Source organism: Megalopta genalis, chromosome 5, assembly GCF_051020955.1.
Source record: "Megalopta genalis isolate 19385.01 chromosome 5, iyMegGena1_principal, whole genome shotgun sequence".
In the NCBI taxonomy this organism is placed as follows: domain Eukaryota; kingdom Metazoa; phylum Arthropoda; class Insecta; order Hymenoptera; family Halictidae; genus Megalopta; species Megalopta genalis.
This window is the reverse complement of record NC_135017.1, coordinates 18093096-18115958: the sequence shown is the minus strand read 5'-3', so window position 1 is coordinate 18115958 and position 22863 is coordinate 18093096. Positions and strand designations below refer to the sequence as shown.

General features: G+C 42.8%; 3 protein-coding genes across 3 annotated transcripts in view; 2 read left to right on the top strand and 1 right to left on the bottom strand.

The window, feature by feature from the left end:
* Nucleotides 1–12516, top strand: part of LOC117220411 (synaptic vesicle membrane protein VAT-1 homolog-like) — a 50321-nt gene extending 37805 nt beyond the window's left edge. The window contains exons 4-7 of the mRNA XM_033470350.2: nucleotides 6819–6967; nucleotides 7072–7231; nucleotides 7704–8130; nucleotides 8413–12516. Coding sequence (XP_033326241.1) covers nucleotides 6819–6967; nucleotides 7072–7231; nucleotides 7704–8130; nucleotides 8413–8438 — 762 coding nt within the window. The 3' untranslated portion in view covers nucleotides 8439–12516. The remainder of the gene's footprint in view (nucleotides 1–6818; nucleotides 6968–7071; nucleotides 7232–7703; nucleotides 8131–8412) is intronic.
* Nucleotides 12517–12600: 84 nt separating this feature from the next.
* Mcr (macroglobulin complement-related) lies at nucleotides 12601–19832 on the bottom strand. The gene is made up of 5 exons (XM_033470347.2): nucleotides 19614–19832; nucleotides 15380–19412; nucleotides 15112–15305; nucleotides 14759–15039; nucleotides 12601–14675 (listed from the first exon to the last, which is right to left on the bottom strand). The coding sequence occupies exons 1-5, from the start codon at nucleotides 19718–19720 to the stop codon at nucleotides 14473–14475; spliced, it is 4818 nt and encodes a 1605-aa protein (XP_033326238.2). The 5' UTR covers nucleotides 19721–19832; the 3' UTR covers nucleotides 12601–14472.
* Nucleotides 19833–20290: 458 nt separating this feature from the next.
* On the top strand, nucleotides 20291–21552 carry LOC117220450 (uncharacterized). Its single transcript, XM_033470413.2, has 2 exons — nucleotides 20291–20428; nucleotides 20494–21552. The coding sequence occupies exons 1-2, from the start codon at nucleotides 20411–20413 to the stop codon at nucleotides 21478–21480; spliced, it is 1005 nt and encodes a 334-aa protein (XP_033326304.2). The 5' UTR covers nucleotides 20291–20410; the 3' UTR covers nucleotides 21481–21552.
* Nucleotides 21553–22863: the final 1311 nt, after the last annotated feature.

Sequence of the window (22863 nt, the reverse complement as noted above, 5' to 3'; positions counted from 1 at the left end):
TCGGAAAATTAGCCAAAATCCTTTTACTCGCTTTTTAGTCGAAACAAAAGTATTTGGAAATGAAACAACGCCGTTATGTAGTCGTTGGTTGTGTTACGAGCGGTATTCATAATTTAGTAACAGCATCATTTCAGATTTGTTGTATAAATTATTGTATTCTAATCGAGTTACATTTTTTGAATTTTACTCTATTCTATTTTATTTTACCTTGTTTTATCGTATCTCATTTGATTTTATTTTCTTGTTTTATTTCAGCTATTTTATTGAGCTTGTTAATAACACGCGTTACCTGCGAAATACTTTCGAACTCGATTTTCATAAAAACCGTCCGGGAATAAAGCGCGACACACGACTCCGATGCGCTTTCGAATTATTTCCCGGTGTTGATTATCGAAGACAGTTTCTATTCGAAGAGAAAATGGCTGCTCGACAAATTCGGTTTCTCGCGGCGCGGCGGAAGCTTATCGCGTATGCATAGAAACCAAAGCGTGCACTTCGATTTAAATCAGCCCATGAATCTCAATACCGTTCGAAACTTTCGAATCGATGGAAATAGACGGGATGGAGGATGGCCGGTCAACTTGACGAACTTAAATCGTTCACTGCCGTCTCGAATTCGCTTGTAGTTCCCAATCCGAATAAATATATATATATATATATATATATATATATATATATATATATATATATAATATATTCGGACTGCATATATCATTGGATGCATCTCGTTTGATTCTGAACTACGCTTAAGCCTGATTTACAATGCTACAGACGTTCCGTGGGAACGCGAAATGATGCCCTCGTCTATTCCAGACAGCTCTAAATCCAAGCGAGAAATATAATACGCCGCTCGGCGAAGGGTTAAAGTAACTGCAAGTAATTCCATTGGTCTGCAAAAGCCAACCAGAAAGATCGCTGAAGGCGGAATTAGCGAAGCCCGAAGTACAGATTCTGTTAAGCGACGTTCACTTTGCGAGAGATCCGATTTAAGAATAAATTGTAACCCCGGCGTACGCTTAAGGGAGGGTCGAGAAACGTACAAATGATTTTAGAACAGCTATTAGCTTTCTCCAACAACGTTCCTTTACGAACTTTTTATAGTTGATTTTTGCGTTAATAGGTATCTAAATGTACTATTTAACGGTATTATATAAAAATAACGATACACAGTTCAACCCTCTAACACCCTTTAAGGTTCGCTGCCAACTACGGTCCACTACTGACAAAACAAAGGATTCAGTTATTATCTGTTACTTACCACCATGTTTCACTCGCTATTATTCCCACTTATTATCGTTGACTTATTATCATGTTTTCTTCTCCTTGCAATTTCGACTCGCACGATCCTGCCGCGAATGCGTGAAATATCTCGGCAGTTGGTCAGAGAGAATCGGTGTAACAGTCGATTCTACCCTGCAACCCGACCCCGGAACTCGCTCGTCGGTCATAGTTATCCCGGTCCCGTTGAAATCAAAATAATCGGGCACACAGAGGGCAAACAAGATTTCTTCTCGGGAAAGGCATCGGAGCTAATCGAGCCCCGGGAAGCAGCGTCAAGTGGTTTCTGCCGAGAATTCGGCCCGGACAAGTTTCTGGGGATCCCGAGTTTCTGGGTGGAGAGAAACGGTATCCGGGCGCGCGCTTAGCTGCACGGTAAACAACGTGTCGGATGGCAATAGCGTCTGGCCCGGAAGCCGGAGACGCGAAATCGAATTAAGCCGGTCCGTGTGAACGGGGCTTAAGGGCACCGGTACACGTGATCAGGGGGTGGCGTCGGTGACGTCGGCGGCGCGTTCGCGGGGGCGAGAGAGACAGCGCGAGAGAAAGAGAGAAACAGCGAGAGAGAGAGAGAGAGAGAGAGAGAGAGAGAGAGAGAGAGAGGGGGGGTTGCGCGCGGGGTTACGGCAATGAGGATACCGGCGGTGGTGGTGGTGGCGGTGGTCTCAGACGGGCGCGGCCCGTGACGGTGGTCGATGAGAGAACGAAGGGTTGCCAGGGCAACACCCACACCCCCGTGGCTCTCCCGCGCGCACCGCCGCGCCAGCATCCCCGTAGATTTTCGTCGTCTCAACTTCCAACGGTACAGGACTCGGCGCGCGGGGGCGATGTAGTTAGCTTCAAGTATAACCTGTTGAGCCGTATTGATCCCGACGCCTTCCCCCCTGCCTCCACCCCTCTTCTGCTTCGCCTTCTTCTTCGCCTTCGACCATGTCGGAGAGGAACGAAGTGAGATAGAGAGAGAGAGAGAGAGGAGAGAGAGAGAGCGAGGGTGGAAACATCCCCTTCCCGTTGCCAGCGCGCGGGAGATCACTCGGGGTAACTTGTTCGCGGGGCAGTAACCTTGTCCGTCTCGGTGCACTCGTAATTGCTCGACACCAGAACCGAGTCCGAGCGACTGATTTGTAATTTCTTCGGCAAATTTCAGGGGCGAGCTTTTCGGCCGCGCACACACCGCGCGAACCTCTCTCGTTTGATCCGAACACGACGAGCGAGCCCCGAGAGTCGCGCCCCCGTGAAATCGCGGGGGTGCCTGGCTCCCGCGGTTCATCGACCTGCTCCTCGCGTTTGGTGGAGCTGTGTTTGGTAGCCAACCGGGCGTTTCTTCGTGCTTCTCTTTTCGAAGATTTGTTTTTCTTTTTTCTTTCTTTGGAGAACGCGTCTTCCGGAACGCTTCTTCGGGGCGGTACCGAGGGATGGGAAGGCGGGGGTTGATAATCGATGGAGGCGCCGCGTACGAAAATGACCAACGCGTTTAGATCCTTTGTGCGAGATAAAAGTCTTGTTGGGGTAGATACTTGTGTGTTCCCGTCTTTGATGCTAGAACTAGAAGAATCAGTTAAAATGGCTGCTTTCTGATCGTTTTCTTTACAATGTGAAAATGTTTTTGCCAGACATTTTTATACGAATAAACCAGATGGTTGATCCAGCAAATACATTGCTGGATATTGTTACATGTATGTATACGGTCTCGTTGTTTAAGAAAATTACAAATCATAGATTTTCGCGATCGTTTAATCATCCTGTAAAACAAACTCTGAGATTGATATCGCACCGGTTGATATCGTATTTCATAGCAGAGCTAGTTCGATAACCAGCGAAAACATTATCCTAAAATAGCAAACTCTGAACAGAGATTTCTTAAAACGTGACCACCGTCTGTTTAATCATTCCGCAGGATAAACAGGGACCAATCTGAGAATACAAGCAACGCGATCCTACCACAATAGAGACAGTATCTCGGAGCTTATCTCTCCTGTAAACACAGCTATCTATTGATCTAAACAGTCGAATCTGGCTGCAGGGCCAACCGAAAATCCTGGGACCGGTCTGACGTTCGGTTTGAATATTCCAAATTGAAATGCCAAATTGCTGTGAATCTCCTTGTGCTAGTCCTACGTCTATGTAATTAGGTGACAGGCGTAGTAAATTCTCCCTAATTTTTATAGTCGTTTGGCAATCGGTAACAGTGTTATACAGGGTATCCCAAAATTATGGTACTTCCGGGAAATTAGAGATTCCCGAGGTGATTCTTAGCAACTTTTTAAGCCGACGAGCGCACGAAGCCCGGTGTCGCTTATTGGCTCGGCCGCTTAGTGCCAAGCGAACTCTCGCCTCTTATTGGTCAACGTTTTTCGTTAATAATTCGTTAACGGTGCCTCGGAGAACATTTTTGTACAGGAAAAAGTTGCTTCGAATCGTCTCAGGAACCTCTCGTTTCCGGCGCACGCCCGTACAAAATGCCGCGAGTCCACGGCGCGTTGCTAAAAAAATATCGGGGCCGAGAAGAAGAGCTGCCGGGAACGTCGGCGGAAGTTAGGCGAACGTTTGATCGGCCTGTAGAAAATCAATTGGCGAGAAGCGGCGGTGGCTGCCGGGCGAAAACGGAAACCGGAGGCGTGGAATTCGCTTGTTTAAATGCACGTTCGCCGTCTACGTGGCTGCACGGAATGGGCCGGGCCGTGGAGGAGACAATTCGTTCCCGGGGAACAATATCGGCGACGCTCGTCCCGTTGACGGTTGCGGTCTTCTCGCGCATGAAAACTATACTTTTCGCCGGTCTCGCGGTGTATATATCACTCTCGGTTAGGGGCGCGGAGGGGCGCACGCAGACGGTGGCGCATTCAGGCGGAGTCGGGGCACGTTCGCCGGGAAAGCTGGGAAAAGCACTTGACTTGAAAAATTGCATTTCCCGATCACGTCGGACTTTTCCCACTTTCTTCGATCCCCCGTCGTCTCATATTTTCCCTTTCGCCGTGCAGAGCCCGCCATCCACTATTTACATGGCGCGCGTATATCGCGCCTATATAGGGTGCTTATTTTACCATGCGCATCGAGATCTTTACGTTATTATTTTTGCTGATGTAACAAAATCTGCGAGGACGAGTTCGCTTAATTCAGAGCTGAGAATATTGTAATTCTTTCTTCTCTGTTCTCTTTCTCTCTCGGTCAATATAGGGGTAAAATATAGGGGTGCAGCAATACCTTGAATAAAATTACAAGTACAGTAAATTCTCTCTAATTCGCGCTGAGATTTGCGCACGAAAATGGACAATTTGGGAAGAGGAGACACGATTGATCGAGCCTCGCGACTCGTTTTCGTAGTTGTCGAAAATCAGTGACTATAAAAATCGTATCCCCTCTTCCCAAATTGTTCATTTTTGTGCACAATCTGAGCGCGAATTAGGGAGCGTTTACAGTAACGTGATACAATATCCGTAGCTACGAACGAAGCTGCGCGGAACCACGTTTCTTTGTATCGGCGAGAATAACGAGGATATTTCCGAGTGCAGGATAAAATAAGCAACCTGTGCACAATCCGGACGCGGAATCCCCGGCATTACGTTAATCCGGCTATATCGGATCGCATCGTAAATCCGCGCCGTATTTCCTCGTTTCGTCGGAGCTGTGCGAGGGGACTCCCTAATATTCGCCGATAATGAACACCGGCCCGAATGATTCCTGGGTCAGCGAACACCGCGATCTCCATTAGCAAGAATCGTTCGCCCTCTGTTCACGCCTAAGCATTCTTATTGTTGCCGAGGTATCGGCGGATCAACCACTTGTTGACGGTTAATTACCGGGGCTGTTTGAACGCTGCTGAAGAAACAAGTTCGCGGAATAAATCGCGGAGCTTGTGTGCTTCCGGGCTGTGGAACATCGCGGCAGGGTCTTCGTTGACCCTCGTACAGCAGAGCTTGTTCGCCGAAATAGGATCGCGTGCGACACGAATCTTTTGTAATTTTATTTGTCAGATCTTTTTACGAAACGCGTGGAAAATTTGAGTCGATTTTGTCAGAAACTATTTAGGTGGCGAATAAGACAGAATAGGACTTTACGGTGTTAGAACACCATAAAATGGTGCCGCTTTGATGCGAATGCACTGTGTGGTGGCCGTATCGGCGACATCACAGTGCAAAGAGTTGAAAAAAATAGTGTAAAGATTTTAAAGAAGTATTCTCTTGGGCAATGTTGTACAGGGAGGGGAGGACGTATCGAAAAATCGGGCGGCAGTTTAAATAACCCTGCGAATCGGGGGGGATCGGGTTGACGGACGCGGCAGTATCCATCATAATTTCAAACGATCCGAGATGTACGCAAGAACGTGTTTCCCAGATAGCGGATCCTTCGCCGGGCCCTTTTATGACGCACAATTTAGAGCGGCTTCTTAACATTCTGGCCGTGGTCTGCTCTCTTTCCCATCTCGCTACCTCTTTCTTCTCCGCCTCCTCATCCTCCTCTTCCTCCTCCTCGTCGTTTTTTTTTCACCCTGAAATTCTTCTGCCTCTTTCCCCGTCGTCTTCGCTGGCCAGGCTCCTCTCTCGGGGCCTCGGGATTGGTCATGTTATTGGGTATCGAATTCTCTCTCGACAACGGCCAGAAGAGAGCAGCGAGAGAGAGAGAGAGAGAGAGAGAGACAGCGGTCAGCTCTCGATTCCTGGAAATAATGAATGCTGCTTCTGTTGAAAATCTCCGGCCGTTTCGCTCAATTTTTACCCCACTTGACGCGCGCGCGCGCGCGTGCAAGTTCTTCGCCGCTTTATAACTCTCTCGTTTCAACCGATCGTACGGAAAACAGTCGCCTTTTGGTACCAGTCCAAACCCCCGTCGATCGAATCCGCATAATCGAACCCCGTTGAGAACGAATTATTTGAAAAATACAAGCCCGCGTCGAACTCTGCGCGTGTCGCGACGCCTCGTCGATGGACAGAATTTTTCGGAAAGGGTTGTAGATCTCTTGGAGGAAGCTTCGCAGACTCGTGGAACAGTCGCAGAATTCTGTTACGCGAAAACATTGATCACCTCGAATTTCTAACTTTCGTAATTCGGGAAGTTCGGTGGCGGAAGCACCCTCCGGTGGCCAGAATCCCGATCAGTGAACGAAATTATTCGGATCGATGGATGGTTCTTTCATTTGTACAGACGGACACTGGGAATACGATTTTTCGGTGACTCCATTTTGAGGATTGCAAACCGTCCCCCAAAGTCAGAGCGTGACAACAATTCGAGCTGAGATATGACGTTTAAATTAGAACCGGAACGGTTCTAAATCCCCCGAGAAAATGTAGCTATATTACGCGTCCACGTGACGGGTAAACTCGAGAATATCGTCAAAGAAATGAACGAGCCACGTTATATTGTCCGAATGTTGTGCAGTGTCAGAATTGAGCCGCGCGAAGAAAAAGAATTACGTGAGAATCCGGCCTGGCAGTCGGGAGGAAAGATTAAGCGCGCGCCGTCCTTGGAAATCGAGGATCAAAAGGAGCACCGTTATCCCGAGCTCATCCCACCCGGATGTTCATCTCGATTTTTTGTTTTAGGGTCAAGCGGTGGTCCAGCTGGCCAAGACAGTGAACGACGTGACTATTTTCGGCGTGTGCAGTAAATCGAAACACGAGTCTCTGAAAACGACCGGCACTATCGACCATCTTCTGGAACGCGGCACGGACTACAGCAGCGAGGTCAGAAAGTACGTAACGAATTCTCGAGATTCTATTCGTATTCTATCCGATCGACGGTGTGCCCTAATCGACCACGAGCTACTAGAGTGTTAACATTGATTTTGTCTCTCAGGATCTCTCCGGAGGGTGTGGACATAGTCCTCGATTGCCTATGCGGCGAGGAGTGCAACAAGGGATACGCATTGCTGAAGCCTATGGGGAAATACATCCTTTATGGGTCCAGCAACGTGGTTACCGGAGAAATGAAGAGCTTCTTCTCGGCGGCGCGATCAGTACGTGATCTAATTCTACACCACATCTCCCCTACCCCGTTAACTTTGTCAGAATCGCCTCTATCGGATGGCAGTCACTTCATTTGTGATCGACAGCTGATCCTTGTTAAACGTTCAGAACTCTTATTCGCAGAGTTTACAAGAATTTTACCTGACGGAATATGACAAGCGCTAAAATGATGTATAATAATTGTAGATCACTTTAACGCTTGTCATATTCCTGATATATATATTATATTATTATATATATACAATATATTATGCTAATACTTAGCATTGATCATATACAGTATGTCCAGGCAAAGCGCTGTTGCGCAATTATTCAAATGACAAAGATTTAAAAACTCATTTCGCTGTTAAACGTAAATGTGAATCTTGTAAAATCTTGTAAAGCCGTTCCCAACGGCTTTTGCCGTTCTTGGTTGACCGTGAAAAGCGTTTCGATATTGTTAAAACGGGATTCATTTTCCAGTGGTGGCAAGTGGACAAAGTGTCGCCGATAAAGCTGTTCGAGGAGAACAAAACGTTGTCGGGCCTGAATCTCCGTCATCTGATGTACAAACACGGCAGCCAGGAGTTCGTGCGGCAATCGGTGGAGCAAGTGTTCACCATGTGGAGCGAGGGTAAGATCAAGCCTGTAATAGATTCGACGTGGGCATTAGAGGACGTGCCGGAAGCAATGCAGAAGATGCACGACCGCAAGAACATCGGCAAGATCGTGTTGGACCCGAGTCTCGAGCCGAAACCGAAACCGGCGACGCCGGCCAAGGGAAAAGCGAAAGACAAGAAGGCGGCCAATCAGGACGAGAAGAAAGCGCCCAGCATGGAGTCGGAAGATGGAGAGAAGAAGAAAGAGCCTGAATTGACAAACGGAACATCCGAAGACAAATCCGATAGCGGTAAATAATAAACAAACCCACGTTTCCGCCGTGACTCTTTATACATAATCGGAATTAACGCATTCAGGATAAAAGTAACGTCACCGAACGATTTGTATTACTATATTGCGAATGAACCGGAAGATTCCCCTCGGTGGTTATAGAATTTTTTACAATGTAAACGGTATAAAAATATCATTCATTTTTCTTACTTGTACATGATAGTATCCTGAAGGTGTTGAGGCATAGTTAGTGAATTTTGTATTCCGTTCTCGAATGACTATTGTTTCTATTTCTTTTTAGATTCGAAAGAAAAAGAATCGAGCTGAATTAGCGGCACTAGCTAATTCTATTACGCGTATATATATACATATAAATATATATATATATAAATATATATATATCTATATATATAAGAAAAAGCAAAACTGATATTCCATGAAGATCAAGAATTTCCAGATAAATATTACTTCATTATTAAACGGTCAACTACAGCTTTGTTGCTGCACGAGGAAACTGAACATTCGATCCAGCAATTGATTCAGCAGCAATCTCCGCAGAATCGTACGCAGATGATTGAACTTTGAACTTCTTCAAACATTAAAAAGACAACAGAAGAATCGAGCTTCAAGAATTTGCCTGGTTTCATCGAAGATGTCTAGCTCGGTTGTTGATTTCGAGTCAATAAAACAGACTCGCTTCACCGGGAATCATCTGCATGACTCTGTTCTCCCTTCCGTCTGTTTTGCGCTAAGAGAGAGAGAGAGAGAGAGAGAGAGAGAGAGAGAGAGAGAGAGAGAGAGAGAGAGAGAGAGAGAGAGAGAGAGAGAGAAAGAGAGAGAAATAGAGAGAGAGAAAGAAAGAGAGATAGAGTGAGAGAGAATCGTAAGAGTGAAAGTGGTGCATAGGAGAAAAGAGAGAAAATTACAAAAAAAATAATGATAAAGAAAGAAGAAGAAAAAAGTAACAATCATATTGTCCTCTAATGATCAAGAGGGAGACAAACGACAACCAAATAACAAATATCAATTTCGACGAGGTCCACAGTAGTTTGCAGAATATAAAAGAACTATTATTTTTATTTTTACACACTGACCAAAATGATAAATTGATTTTCACGTAAGAATAAAATAACATTGTTGGGCGCCCGGATTCGTTGGATTGGCCTTGACAAAACTAGTAGTTGCTCTCTTCTTTCGATCGTGTCTTTTGAATGCTTTTTTCTATCAAACTCAACTGTGTGTATTCGTACTTATTCGAAAACCATTCACAGAAAATTGCAATTTTCCAAAAGACCGCCCAACGATTCTGCGGTGGCCAACAAACATTGCTACTTTATCTACTCGCATCGACTACTACTCTACTGCGATACATATATATCCAGCAACATTTTACACTACTATAATAGTACCATTTATTGTAATTTAATAGAGTATAATAATCTAATTGAGGCTCGACGGTGGGAATCGCGTGAAACGAATAGAGAAAGCCCACCCGAAGAGCCGATTGGATATAAAGCGACTGTGTGTTACTTTTTTTTGTTTTCTTTTATTTTTTAAATGTACGTCTACTTTTTACGAAGAATATTTTTACTCCGATATTTTATTATCCGAATATTGCCGCGATACGATGCTCTTACAGCTTGAAAGTTTTGACAACAGTCAAGCACGAGAATTCACAGTGTTAGTTAAACTAATGTTCGTTTTTGAACTTTATAGGGATGTTCCAACTGCCTGTTCCCGTCTACAGGTCGGGCGTTATAAAAAAAATGAAAATGCCGATATAACATTTGCAACGATTTACCAACGATGACTATTACGATGACTTGATTCTCTTCTCGATTCCTAGCATCCAAAAAGTAGACCTAGTTTTTTATTCTTCTAACCAACGTTGGTTTCACTCCACTTCTACTATCCGAAAGTTGCATTTAATCATTGTTTTTAACAAGTATTGTATTCACTAACGGTGAAAGAAGACACAAATGTATCTCTGAGTTTCTGTGAAGTCGAGCATCTGTATTTTTAACACGTACGTATATGTGATGCCATTTTGTAATCAACTTTTTTAACATATGAGCTCTTGACGAGTGGGGATTTGAACGATTGTATGTGTGATTACAAGTTTAGCGCAATTGATTTGTTGAATTGGAACGAACGGATGTTCGAATGGTGTTGAAAGAGATAATGATTAATGGTCTCGTTATCTGGTTGGGGGACGCTGAGAATACTCGAGATTATACGTCGAACGACAGAAATATTAAGAGAGAGAAAGAGAGAGAGAAAAAGAGAGAGAGAGAGAGAGAGTGAGAGAAAAGATGACGACGATGAAATGAATTGAAAAAATAGCTCCAGAAAAGAGCGCGTTGATGCAGAGTGAAATGCATATCTCTCCGAAACGGTTGGAACAATTTTTATGTAGCTCGATTCTGTTAGAATTTGATACTAGTTCTGTATTACCGATAATATCTATATTATAAAAGATTAAACAAGAGAAGTTGCTGATGAGGGAGAGAGGGGGGGAAGGAGCTATACATATTATATATATAAATATAAATAAATGAGTAAATAATTAAAGTAAGCCGATGACGCGCGCTCTTCCGCGGCTCGTTGTTGTCGACGCGACGAAAAAATGATGTAAGAACTATAAGAATTATTGACTATTAACTATTATTACTGCCGTATCGAATTTCTCGGTCCAACGGGTGCCGCGACGCGCCCGTAAACTCACGACGAACGTATATATCAGTCTGTGTAAACGGGGACGATGAGTAGATGAAGAAAGAAAATAAAGTGGGAAATAGATAAAAGGCTCGCGGAGAGAAATGGTTGAATGTGGATCTGCATATTTTAAGACATCTTTTGAGCACTTGTGAGAGAGAAAGAGAGAGAAAGAGAGAGAAGAGAGAGAGAGAGAGAGAGAGAGAGAGAGAGAGAGAGAGAGAGAGAGAGAGAGAGAGAGTACTGATCTGAGATGAAAGAGTTGAACGGGACGGTTAATATCCTTCACGCGAGAGAACATGGTACACACTTTTATTCACATATGTGCGACGATACACATCATACTGTATATTTTATGTAAGGCTTTAAATGTTTCATCAAATAACTCTATTATATTATAATATATCTATATATTTGTATCGATCGTTTTCCCTATCCTGGTCATTCGTTTAGGTCCGAAAGCGTTTGTAGTAGTGTCTGTAATTAATACCCGGTGTACCAAGAGCTTCATAAGACTTCTTTGAATCAGTTTTGACCGCTACAAGCCGTCTAGAATGACCGTTACGATTTACGATTATATTTCTCATATTGAAGCATAAACGCCAGGGTGTTCATGCTGTTTATTCCGTTCAATTCTTGAGAATGAATGGCTAAAGAAAATGACATAGCTCTTGCAAAGTAGCTGATAGCCGTTTAGCATAGACGATCTTTTCGATTCTGCCAGTCGTTTACAAGAAAAATTATACCAATATGAACATTCTGTGTCCGCAATTTAAAAGATTATGTAGTGTTTTCTACACCGTATTTATGGAATTAGATGATGAGACTGTGTGAACAAGACTGCTTTGAATCTTCGTGTAACCGCTAGGCCTAGCAAGTCATTAAAGTGTTATTCAATTATCCCATTGGAACATTTGACCGGCCGGGTCTTAGTTACAGACTTCTTTTCGAGTCTCTGCCCCCTTAGTCTTGTTCGGATTTATCCATGCACCGTTTACTGTACCGATCACGATATCTCTGTCGAACTTTACAACTTGTTCTCTGTCGTTGGAAACCGAGAAGGCCTGAAGCATTTCCGTACATATTTGTTGAATCCCTTAAAAGGGACACAATCAAAACGAAATCAAGCGATAGAGTTCCAGAGATCCGTTGATTCACTTACAAAAGAACTCTTCTCTATCTACGGCTCAGAAATGTGTATTTAAGATGATATGATTTCATAATTCAATCCCGATAAGACTGTCGAATTCGTGGTTTCAATTGACGGGAGACAAATGAACAGGAAAAAATGAATAACACATTTTTGTGCTTTCCAGCAAGTCACGTCAGTTCAGATACAATCTAACAAAGGCTTTACCGATAATAGGACCAATCAAATCATTCCGCTTTCTTTCTACGTTTTTTCGTTCGTCGAGACCTGCATCGTGGGAGAACAGGACGTACAGTTTCACAACGTGATACATCATATAATTATGTGTAAAATTGTAAAATTCGTCTCGGAGGTCCGGGCGAAAGGCCACCTGTTTTCTTTAGCCACGAAAAATACTCCTGGGACCCTCGAAGGGTGCTCGTGAAGGAAAACAAAAATATTTTTCGCCCGCTCTCCGGAAGCTCGATATATAGATTGTATTTTTGGCTTATTATTGTAAGACTGACTATGTTGCTATATTAAAGATTGCTTCGAAAATAATGTTGCCCTATGTCTTGCCTACATCGTTGAATATTAAATATATGCTTCGTTTAGAACTACGGAAATGAGAATGATTACGAAACGTTTAAAATATTCCTTTTTTATTATTTATTCGTATAAAGGTTATAAAACTTAAAAATATATTTAACACACGTTAAATGCTGTTCCCTATTGGCGAACTTAAATGTACTTTCGGACGGATTGCGTGAACGAGGAACAGCTCTTTACAAAGATAAGTTAATGAATATTTTAACATGCAAATAAGTCTACTGCTTTCGAATAAAAATATATTCATAATCGATATTATGAATTGCTATGCGCAACCGCAGATAGATCAATTATTAATAAATGATACTTCTTCTAATGTAAAGCGGTCTTCTTCATGGACGGTATTATCAGTGTTATGTGTACCGTGATATGTACCAATGAACAATGCTTCATTTCTTTTCTTTAATTTTTTGTATGATCTTATTCTATGGCATTTTTTTACCAAACTAAATATTGGAACAATATTGTAAGCTTAAGTTATTTTGCGATCTCGGTATACTAATACTAATGTTGTACTCATTGGTACAATTTTGGAGATGTGCAGCAAGTGTATTCTTTTCAAACTTTCTTAACTTTGTAATAATGAATTCGTTTCATTAAGGTAACAGTATGTTACTCAATATATGCCATCTTTGTTGCCAACTCGAATATCAAATCATCTGCAAATCTCCAAAATATCACTGGCATAACACCCGGTAAGTTGTTTAAAAACTAATATTATAGTAAGTGCTAAAATACTAAAAATAGATCTTTGATGTTCGAACAGGCAAAAATAACTACTATACAAAAGAATACATTTTGCCTCTGTGAGACAAAGAACGAATGCCTCGTAGCGAGGAAAAACGTGGTAAAATATTAATGTTCAAAGTTTTTCATTAACCTACTATTTACAGATTACCGACAAATAGCAACTTTTCTTTATCGGAATGTGTCTTTTGTATTTATAAATTCATCGTGTTCGAGGAGCGTTATGAAGGCACGACTTGTACAGTTGTTAATAGACGAACGATTAACATTTGAACGTACCTTACAAAATAAAAAGAGATGGCAACCAATTTTGTTTCTGAAGGAAAAGTTGCATGAAAATGAGTAAAATATTCATAAGCATATGGTCAGGAGTAATAATTCTTGTTGAAGATTAAATTTCTCTATCCAACAAGAATTGTTGCTGAAGACTATATGCTTTACTTGATTCATCGACGTGTGTAAACTGTCGACGTGCTTTAAAATGAGACTAACGCGGATCACTATAAAATTGATTCTCTGAATTCGAATGATAATTTGTTACTGTTAAGAATAGCTATAAGAGTTCCTTCATTTTTTGGTGTGACAGGCTTACAGCGAGAAATCTCGATCTCGACTAAGATTCATTTGTACTTGAGATTCTTTGCCTCCTGGAACACATTGCTCTAACTACACAACCGGTTCTCGATCATAAAATGGTAAAAACATTTGAATAAATCCATATCCATTGACTAACAACGTTAAATTACAATAAAATATCGAATACTTTCGATAAATAGTGTATAAAAAATATCAGTTTTTAGACCTTTGCAGGCTAAGAGATTCTACATTTGTGCGCTAAATATAAACATCTCCGATATACCCTAGAACAAATAGAAAATGGACGGTACATAAGTATTTTCTTCTCGCAGCTAGGCCGATAGAAAATATTTTAAGCATATACCTAGTTGGAACCTCAAGAACCTCTAATGCATGGTATCTGAATTTGAAGCAAATACCGATTCCAACTTTGCACCAAAGTACTTTACTCACGTTTGCTCTTTGCTTTCATAGATTTACGGGCAGCGTTATGGAATCGAAAGTAATGATAAAATAAGAAACATGGCATGTCGATAATGAGTAAAATGCAAAGAATTTTCGATGGTTCTTTGTTAAATTAAGTAGCTAACCCACGCTGAATTCCTGTGTTCGGAAGTATCTTGTTAAAGCTACTACGAAAGATATTACCAATAGGAATCCTGTTGGAGTAACTAACAATGCGGCAGTGTTATAAATCGGGCAATAAGGACACTGAGAGCTACCACAGACTTCACAAATGTTCAATGTGTACGTCGGCAGAGCGTCGAATATCGTTTCGTTGAATCGTTCTGAAACAGAATTTTCAAAAATATGTTAACCCTATTATTACACCATAACTAATCGATAAATGAACTGTTAGAGATATACACACCTGGTGCATAGTAATCGTAAACTCTGATAGGCAGAAACCGCGACATGTTCGCAACCGGAAACCATCTTTCTATGGTGAAGTTAACGCACGTCTCCTCTTGATCCAGATAATCGAAGTAGAAGAGAATCTTCTTTTCCTGGAACCTGGCTCTCTGAAGGTTTCTCACCTGTCTCGAGAGAATGTATCTGTCCAAGGTTTGCTGTTGGATTATGTAACCCGTTGGTATAGCCACATCCAGCACTGCCATTCCAGAGCGCGATGATTCATTTGTGTTTATCCATCTGTGAAGGAGACGCGCATTAACAACAGGGTTGAAATTTACAAGCCAACGCCTAGAAAGTAATATAGTTCACCTCTGACAACTGAGGTACGATATATGAGACTGATTTCTGCCATGGAAGTTAGCTCTGGTGACCAAGTCGAATGACTTGATCGGTGGCTGGGTTTGGAATTTGGCGATGTCCACGTTGTACTGCACGGACATTTGTAGAATAGCGTAACCAGCACCTTTAGCTTCTACTTTCACGGTTCCCCATGCTTCTGGTATCTGATGCAACAGGAAATAAAATTAATAGTCCGTCGCATAAATCCTCTAACTATACTCGGGATCAAATTCGTTACCTCTATCGTCTGAAGTTTCGCCAAGTTATGGTCGTTCACGTACAACGTTTTCGTTTGTCCAGAGAGAGCCGTGGCTTCTACGGTAACTGTGAGCGAACTGACATCCCTAATTCTCGTCCTGACTGTGTAATCCATCAGAGCTTTCATAGCCCAGGCTGTGTCCTGCGTAGAAGCCCAACCGCCGTCCGTTAATCTCTGGGAATTCAACCACATCACAATAGGCTCTATCATATTCTCTTGTCTAGCGACGTGCACCAGAAGAGCGTACGCTGTGGTTTCAATGTTCTCCGAGTCGTATGCATATGGTAGACGCGGCAGGGTAAACGGCTTCTGATTTTCCAATTTGTACGGTGGAAGTGGTACATGTTCTCTACCCCAATATGTTAATCCTCCTTCTCTGCGCGCATGTCTGGATAAAATGCTGTAAGCCTGTCCCGCGGTGGAAGCTTTGGCCAACAGCAAAGCATATGCCACTATGGCTATTTCATAAGGCTTACCGCGCTCCTCCAAGAGCTTCAAGTTCCTTTCCAACCATTTCACTGCGTTGGCCGCGCTAACGGCCACCTGAGTACCCAAGCCCTCGGGTAGATCCTTGACACTTTGCAGCGTGATGAGAACGTGAGCTGTTAGAGTGATGTTTCTGTGTAATATTATATCGCCGTCGATATTCAGGGAGCTATTCATCTTTCTGTCTGCCAGCCACGTGATTTCATAGAATGATCCCTCGTACGTTTGATGTCTCAATAGCCAAGACACCGCCTGAGCCACGACTTCAGGGTCTATGTACAAATAATTCTCCCATTCGTAGAATCGAGCTTCTTGTAGAACACGGGCACAATAAGCTGTCAGCCAGACGCTCGGAGACGACTGATTCCAATCGCTTCGGAACAAGCTAAACGATCCGTCAGGATTCATGAACGAGAGCTGTCGTTGATAGCCTATGTTCATGTAGTAGAAGCTCTCCTTCTCTTGAGTTCTGTTACGTTGATTGATCAGCCGCATGTACAACGTTGTGTACAAGTTGGCCGCGAAACTGAACATGTTCTGCTCGGCGCAGTCCATGGGAAGGTTCATGAGGCTGGTGGCGTTAACCGGCATTGTTGGGAATATCGGGCCCACGACGTCCCCGACGACGCTGATGACTGCCTTGTTCGATCCAAATACATAGTACCGATTCTCATCGTATGGGATAATGGGAGTCTCGGTGATGTTAACATGCATATACTGGAACACGTTGGCACGATTGCTGAGGTCAAGCAGCATGGACTGATGGCGATACTGCGGAACACCGTCGGCTTCCACGTGTAAAATTCGAGTGACAGAGTCCCGGCCAATTACAGTTGTGGCATGAACGTCTATTTTAATGTCGCCGAGCCTAACGGGCACAATAGGCAAGTAGACGATCGAAGCATCCTGCGCCGGGATCCAAACGAAGAACTGATGCTCGCCGAAGGATGTACGAGGCTTGTAAGACTGCACGATGCCATTGTCTTCTACGTGTACGAACTTATAATCTCTAGAGTCGGCCAGAACTATCACAGCCTCTATGTTGTGCCGTAAATAATTGAATACAGAGACCCGAATGCCAATCTGTTCCCCTTGCTTGCTATGAGAAGGCATTTCCACGTTGATATAAAACGGTAGAACACCTATGTAATCGATAGCCTTTGGTAGCATACCAAAGCCCATGCTAGGTGACATACCAAACGCCGTGATCATCCAATGAACCGGCCTCTTCGGCACGTCTATGTTGAAAATGAATCTACCATGGGGACCGATGTTGATGTCTTTCCACAACCACACGTTCTCGTATAATCTCTGCATCCTGTTGTAACGCCATTTTCTGAAGTGTGCTATATCGGTTATGTTCCTGTACTCGCAGGCAGATTCATCCGTGCCATCGTCGCAGTCCAATACTCCGTCGCAAGCCTTGTCCAATCTGTAACATCTTCCATTGAGACATTCCGCGTAGCCTTGAGTTTCGTTGCAGTTATCAGGTCGACGGTACATGAACGCATCCGTAAAGACTACCAATCCTATATACTCGAAAGTTCTGTTAACATCTATACCGAACGTTGATGACGGATAATAGACAACCTCGTCCGGATCGCCATCGTGATACAACCAAACGTGACCGTGGGTACCATTGGTCTCTTCGTCGAAGTGTGCCATTTTAGTGATAACGGTAGCATAAGACAACTCGTTGCCGGCTTGCATAGTAAAGAAAGATCGATCCACACCCGACAGGGCAACATAAGCCCCCGGTTCTCCGTAAATGGCTACCTCGACGTTCTCACCGGTCCTGGCTTTCTTGTCGTTGATGAAAATAGTAAAGTTATTCCGGGAAATACCGTTCACGGGGAACGTTAACGAATCTGCCACCACGGTAGCATACTGCCCGATGTGATACACCACTATAGTTGCGACGGGAGCCATTTCCGTGCTGAGCGGGACAGCGAACGTTTTTACGTTGTGTTGCATTATGTCTTGACCAGTTAAAAGAATGGTACCTTTCGCCATGATTATGTAGTTGAAGGTGTCGATATAGAAGTTTGTCTGAACGTGGAACACCATATACTCTCCAACCTTAGGTTTCTCGGTGGACGTGGAGATTTTAATGTGCTGCTGATTTGGAGATTCGTGCGCCAACAATAGTAACTCGGCTTGAGTTCTAAATCCTTCGCCGTCCGTGAAATAAGCAGAAACCTTCATAGAAGAAATGTCGTTCAATATCTGTTGAGCTTGTTCCACATTTTGCTCGAGTCCAAGCTGCTTTCTCAGATCAATTCTCGTAGACCAGATTCCTTCGTTCTCCGGCGATGGTTTTAAATACTGAGTTTCCATGGTTCTACGACCACCTGTTCTCATTTCAATGTCCGCGCGAATTTCCATCACCGAATTCATTAACTGCGATTTTCTTAGCGCTGAATTGTCGTGGAAGGATGCAACCACGTTCAATGGAAACGGCATCGACGGCTTGAAAACCTGCGGCGTGCCTCCTAAAAATCGGACTTTTGTAGTAGAATTGAAAATACGTGCTGTGGAATATCCCGTGATTATCTCCTCCAAAAATCTTTCTCCAACGGTTGCAGTGACCGTAACTTCCACGCCGCTCGAGGAAGGCACAAACGTTAAGAGTTCGGTCATGGGATACCGAAAGTGAAACGTTCCATTAAAAAATCTCAGAACAGACACTTTCTCGTCGTAATAAGATGATACTTTTAACCACGATGGATAGTACTCGTCAAAAAGGAAGTATCTTTCAGTAATTTCAGAACTAGATTCCATGTGTATCCTATCTAATGATCTGAAGCTTGCTTTTAAAGTCAGATTTCCTCTTACCGGCGCACCACTGGTGTAATTAGCTTGGACTGTGCCATACATGTAAGGATCATTGTCGAAGAAGAATGCTGGCATTGTAACATTAACTTCGAAACGTGTTTGATAATATTCTTCGACCTGGAAGGTTTTTTCCTCCACTTGGTTCTGCGCGATCACCTGTATAATCCATTCTCCGTAAACAGGCTGATCGGATAGCTGATACGACAGGGACACCGTACCCAAATTGCTTTGCCTGCTCAGCCATCGTCTCATTATTCTTCTATTCGGATCCAACATGTATACATCGATTGGATTATCAAACGCTTTCAGCTCAGTATTTATGGGTATAGTTCTGAACCGTATTGTTTGTCCCTGCATGTACAAAGGCTTATCCAACTGAATGAATATTGTCATCGATCTCTGAGAAAATGTGAGCTTAGTTTCATTCAGAAACGCTTGGCCACCTGTTAAGCTATTATACGTTCCTTCGATTCTTAAGTTATATTCTCCTCCGATAGAAGTCGGCGGCATTCTCATCATTAATGTCTCTGGAATGCCTTCCTTCACTTCTTGATAATCTGCTGCGATCTCAACTCTGTTTCTTTGAATGGACGAGCGTACCATCATCGGCAGCGGACTGTGTAACACATTTACATCCACCTTGTAGATCTGTCCCGGTCTGACCATTCGTGAGGCAACTATAAAATATGAACTATAAACAAGAATTAACTTTACATCATTGTTTAACCGTGTATTTGTGGAGTGTACATCATAAGAAAAAAATGCTACACGTATGAACATAAAAACATCATTATTTTGAAAACGAATGAACCATTAATTTATGCAGGGCGCATACAGATGATAGGAATAAATGAGTCATCTAATTAACTCGGTAATTATTAACTGTACTCACGCCTCTTTTATTATAATACTGTCCGGGTCTCTATCGTCGAAACGATCATTCTCCTGCAAGAACTGACCGTTCACGCAGGCGAAAATCAACAAAACGAAGATCCACATCTTCTACAATACGCAACAATTAGGTGTGGCGGCTACCTCCAGACCCGCCAGCAGATGGATCCTCCTTTCCCCTTCCGATATCCCAACGTCTAAAGCAAGGGCCCGCTAGGATAGCTTTATTGATGAGTCCTCTAGCGGGTCCCGGACGAAACGCTCCCCCTCTCCTTTTCCGCCGAAATCTCAGATATTATCAGCGCCACCAAATACGCATTCGCAGCGGTTATAACAGATGTAGATAAATGGCATTTTCTACTTCATCGATAATTTTTAATATCGTTTAAGTTAATGAATTATATTAATGAAATGTTTATCCCCTCGTAAATGTGGTAAGAGATGATAATATAGGCGCAGATAATACAAAACCCCACAGTACCATGAGAATAAAGTCGGTGCCTAATTACGGTTACAGTGCATTCTGATCGTGTACGCGAAGCTTGCCTCCATCTCCGCTAGCGCTGCTGGTAAGATGGTGGAATCACGAACGAGGCATAGTTGTAGCAGAGGTCCACCTAGTCTGCGGTGGAATCATTTCAATAATAATCTACCTTCAAGGAAACGAAATAAACAAAATTTTACAGAATGTCATGAGTAAAGGTTAGCAGGAAAATTCGCATATCTTACATGCCATCCGGAAAATGATTCGAAATTCTAGTAATTAACTCTGCCCACCACAGAAATGGAGAGAAAAAAATGACAAATAATTCACAAGTAAACGCGTGTACGAAGTACATCGATTACCATCGAGAGAATAAAATGTTATTGTAAAATTTCAGAGAAAAGTATTATGCGGGAAGTCTACTTGGACTCACAGCAGACATAAAAGAAAAAAAGAACAATTATGGAAGTTAAAACTTGCTCAACTTATTATTAACGATTTACAAAATTATGGCCCATCAAACATATATCATGTAAAGGCTTTATCAGTCCTTACACAGAAACCAATTCGGGTTTGGTTACCTGGTGGTAATTTGTATAAAATCATAAATGGCGCACGTAGGAATGAAAATGCGGCAACGATTGATATAGAATACCACAATGTCAGGTCTACGAATCAACGAATTGGTCATTGGACCCTCATGGGTAACAATGAGCCTGTGAACATTAAACCTGATTTGAACAGGTGTTTGTTCAATGTGATCGCCGCGCAAACCGGCAACAATCCTGTTAAATTAAGATTCAACACCATTCGATATTTAAAAAATAATATAAACGCGCTGATCGATCAATTCGATAGTACCTTATCGTCGTACGATAAGAAGGAAACGACTTTGCTGATCGGTGGTGCACGCTACCATGGTAAGTCGCCTACCGCAGCTGGGATAATTTTAGATCGATCGCAAAATATATATTGTCATAATTGTACCCAAAAGGGTCACCCGAGGGGGCATACCTCCGATAAAAACGCCACGGGTCCTTTGGACAGCGTCGAGAATTATTCTCGTACGGGCTTTAAATCAGGGTTTCTGAGTAGAGCCGACCAAAATAATGTTGCGCATTTCGCGTTGATTCATCGAAATGCGGTTGATGCGATGGAAAATTTAAACAAGGGGGTGGACAGTCAAAGCGTCTCAATATCGGCGCGCGATTTACAAATTCTCGGTTGTGAATTACCCCAAATGATGGAATGGAGAGACGGTAAAGAAATTAGTGGGTTACTAAATATACAAAATATTCTGCTCGTGCTACGGCATCATGAGGGCAAGTACGACGATCCCGATGCTGATGTGTTCGTGCATACTTTTTATCCAAAATCATACTGATGGAGTAAGAAACGTAATAATTTGTCAAATAAATATGGTTTGAAAAGGTGGAGGAAAAAAAGTTTAGAAGAACATCATCCCTTCCTCTTTCATTCCATCACTCTCTCTTATTCATTCCTTCCTCTCTCATTCGATCACTTTCTCTCACTCATCGACATGGTTCAGGCTCCTCTAATTTTTCAAAGTGTTCTCGCTATTGTCATCCAACATACTTTAGGACGTGTTAAAGTAGACACTTCCAGCTATCATTTAAGCACATGTGCATCATCATAGCCCATCGGGCACACACAATGTGTGCGCTTTTATCATTGAAAACTGTAGAATAGTCCTCTAGCAACGCATCGATAACAATTTTATGCGCATGCGAATTGTAATTAATTAGTGATAAGCAATTTTCAGTTTTATGTTCAATCGTTCGATATGGCAGTAAATGATTCGTGCCGTTTTTCTCGTAAGAAGCAATGGAACATTCGGCACGAATTTTCTGCTGCTTTCAAACAGCCTAACAACGCCAATTTCGTGCAGCGGCAAAACGCTCAAACTGTTCGTCAAGCAACAGTTCCCTGCAATTCGCCGCGCGGTAACACTGATGCGCGCGACATCTGTCGGCGAGTATTGATTTAAGTTTCCGCCGCAGACTTGGGACACTCGCCGACAGATGTCGCGCGCACGCAGTGTTACCGCGCGGCGAATTGTAGGCAACCGTTGCTTGACGAACAGTTTCAGCGTTTTGCCGCTGCACGAAAATGGCGCTGTTAGGCTGTTTGAAAGCAGCAGAAAATTCGTGCCGGATTTTATTTTATCTCTTATGTACAAAGTGGCACGAATCATTTGCTCCGATATTTCATATTGGAACATGAAATGGAAAATTGTTTATAACTAATGGATTACAATTCATATATACAACAAATGGTTATGGATACATTATTAGGGATCTCTTCTGGAACTTTTACTGGTAGAAATACAAATAATATCGAAATTACATCGAAAAGAAGAATCAGCATTACGATTCATTCCATCCTTGCGCCCTGCAGAACCAGGAAAGAAGTAAAAAGCCACGATCTCGAAGAACCACGACAATGGAAGATTTTAACAATTATATCGGCCCTTTTCAGGGCCACTCAATTTTAACGCAGAATCGAACGATTCAATACCCTCCTCTTCCTCCATAGCATACCTCAACGATTTTTGATTATCAGCAATTAATTAACAGGTAACCAAGTAATTACCTGGTCAGTGTTTGGTGACAATACAATGGAAGTAAACTTCGTGTGTTAGCCATACCTGAGGTACCTCCGTCAGCATCACCTGCACCGACATCGTGACCACTATTTCGAACAACAAATGCAACAAATTCTAATCTAATTAATGTATACGTAATAT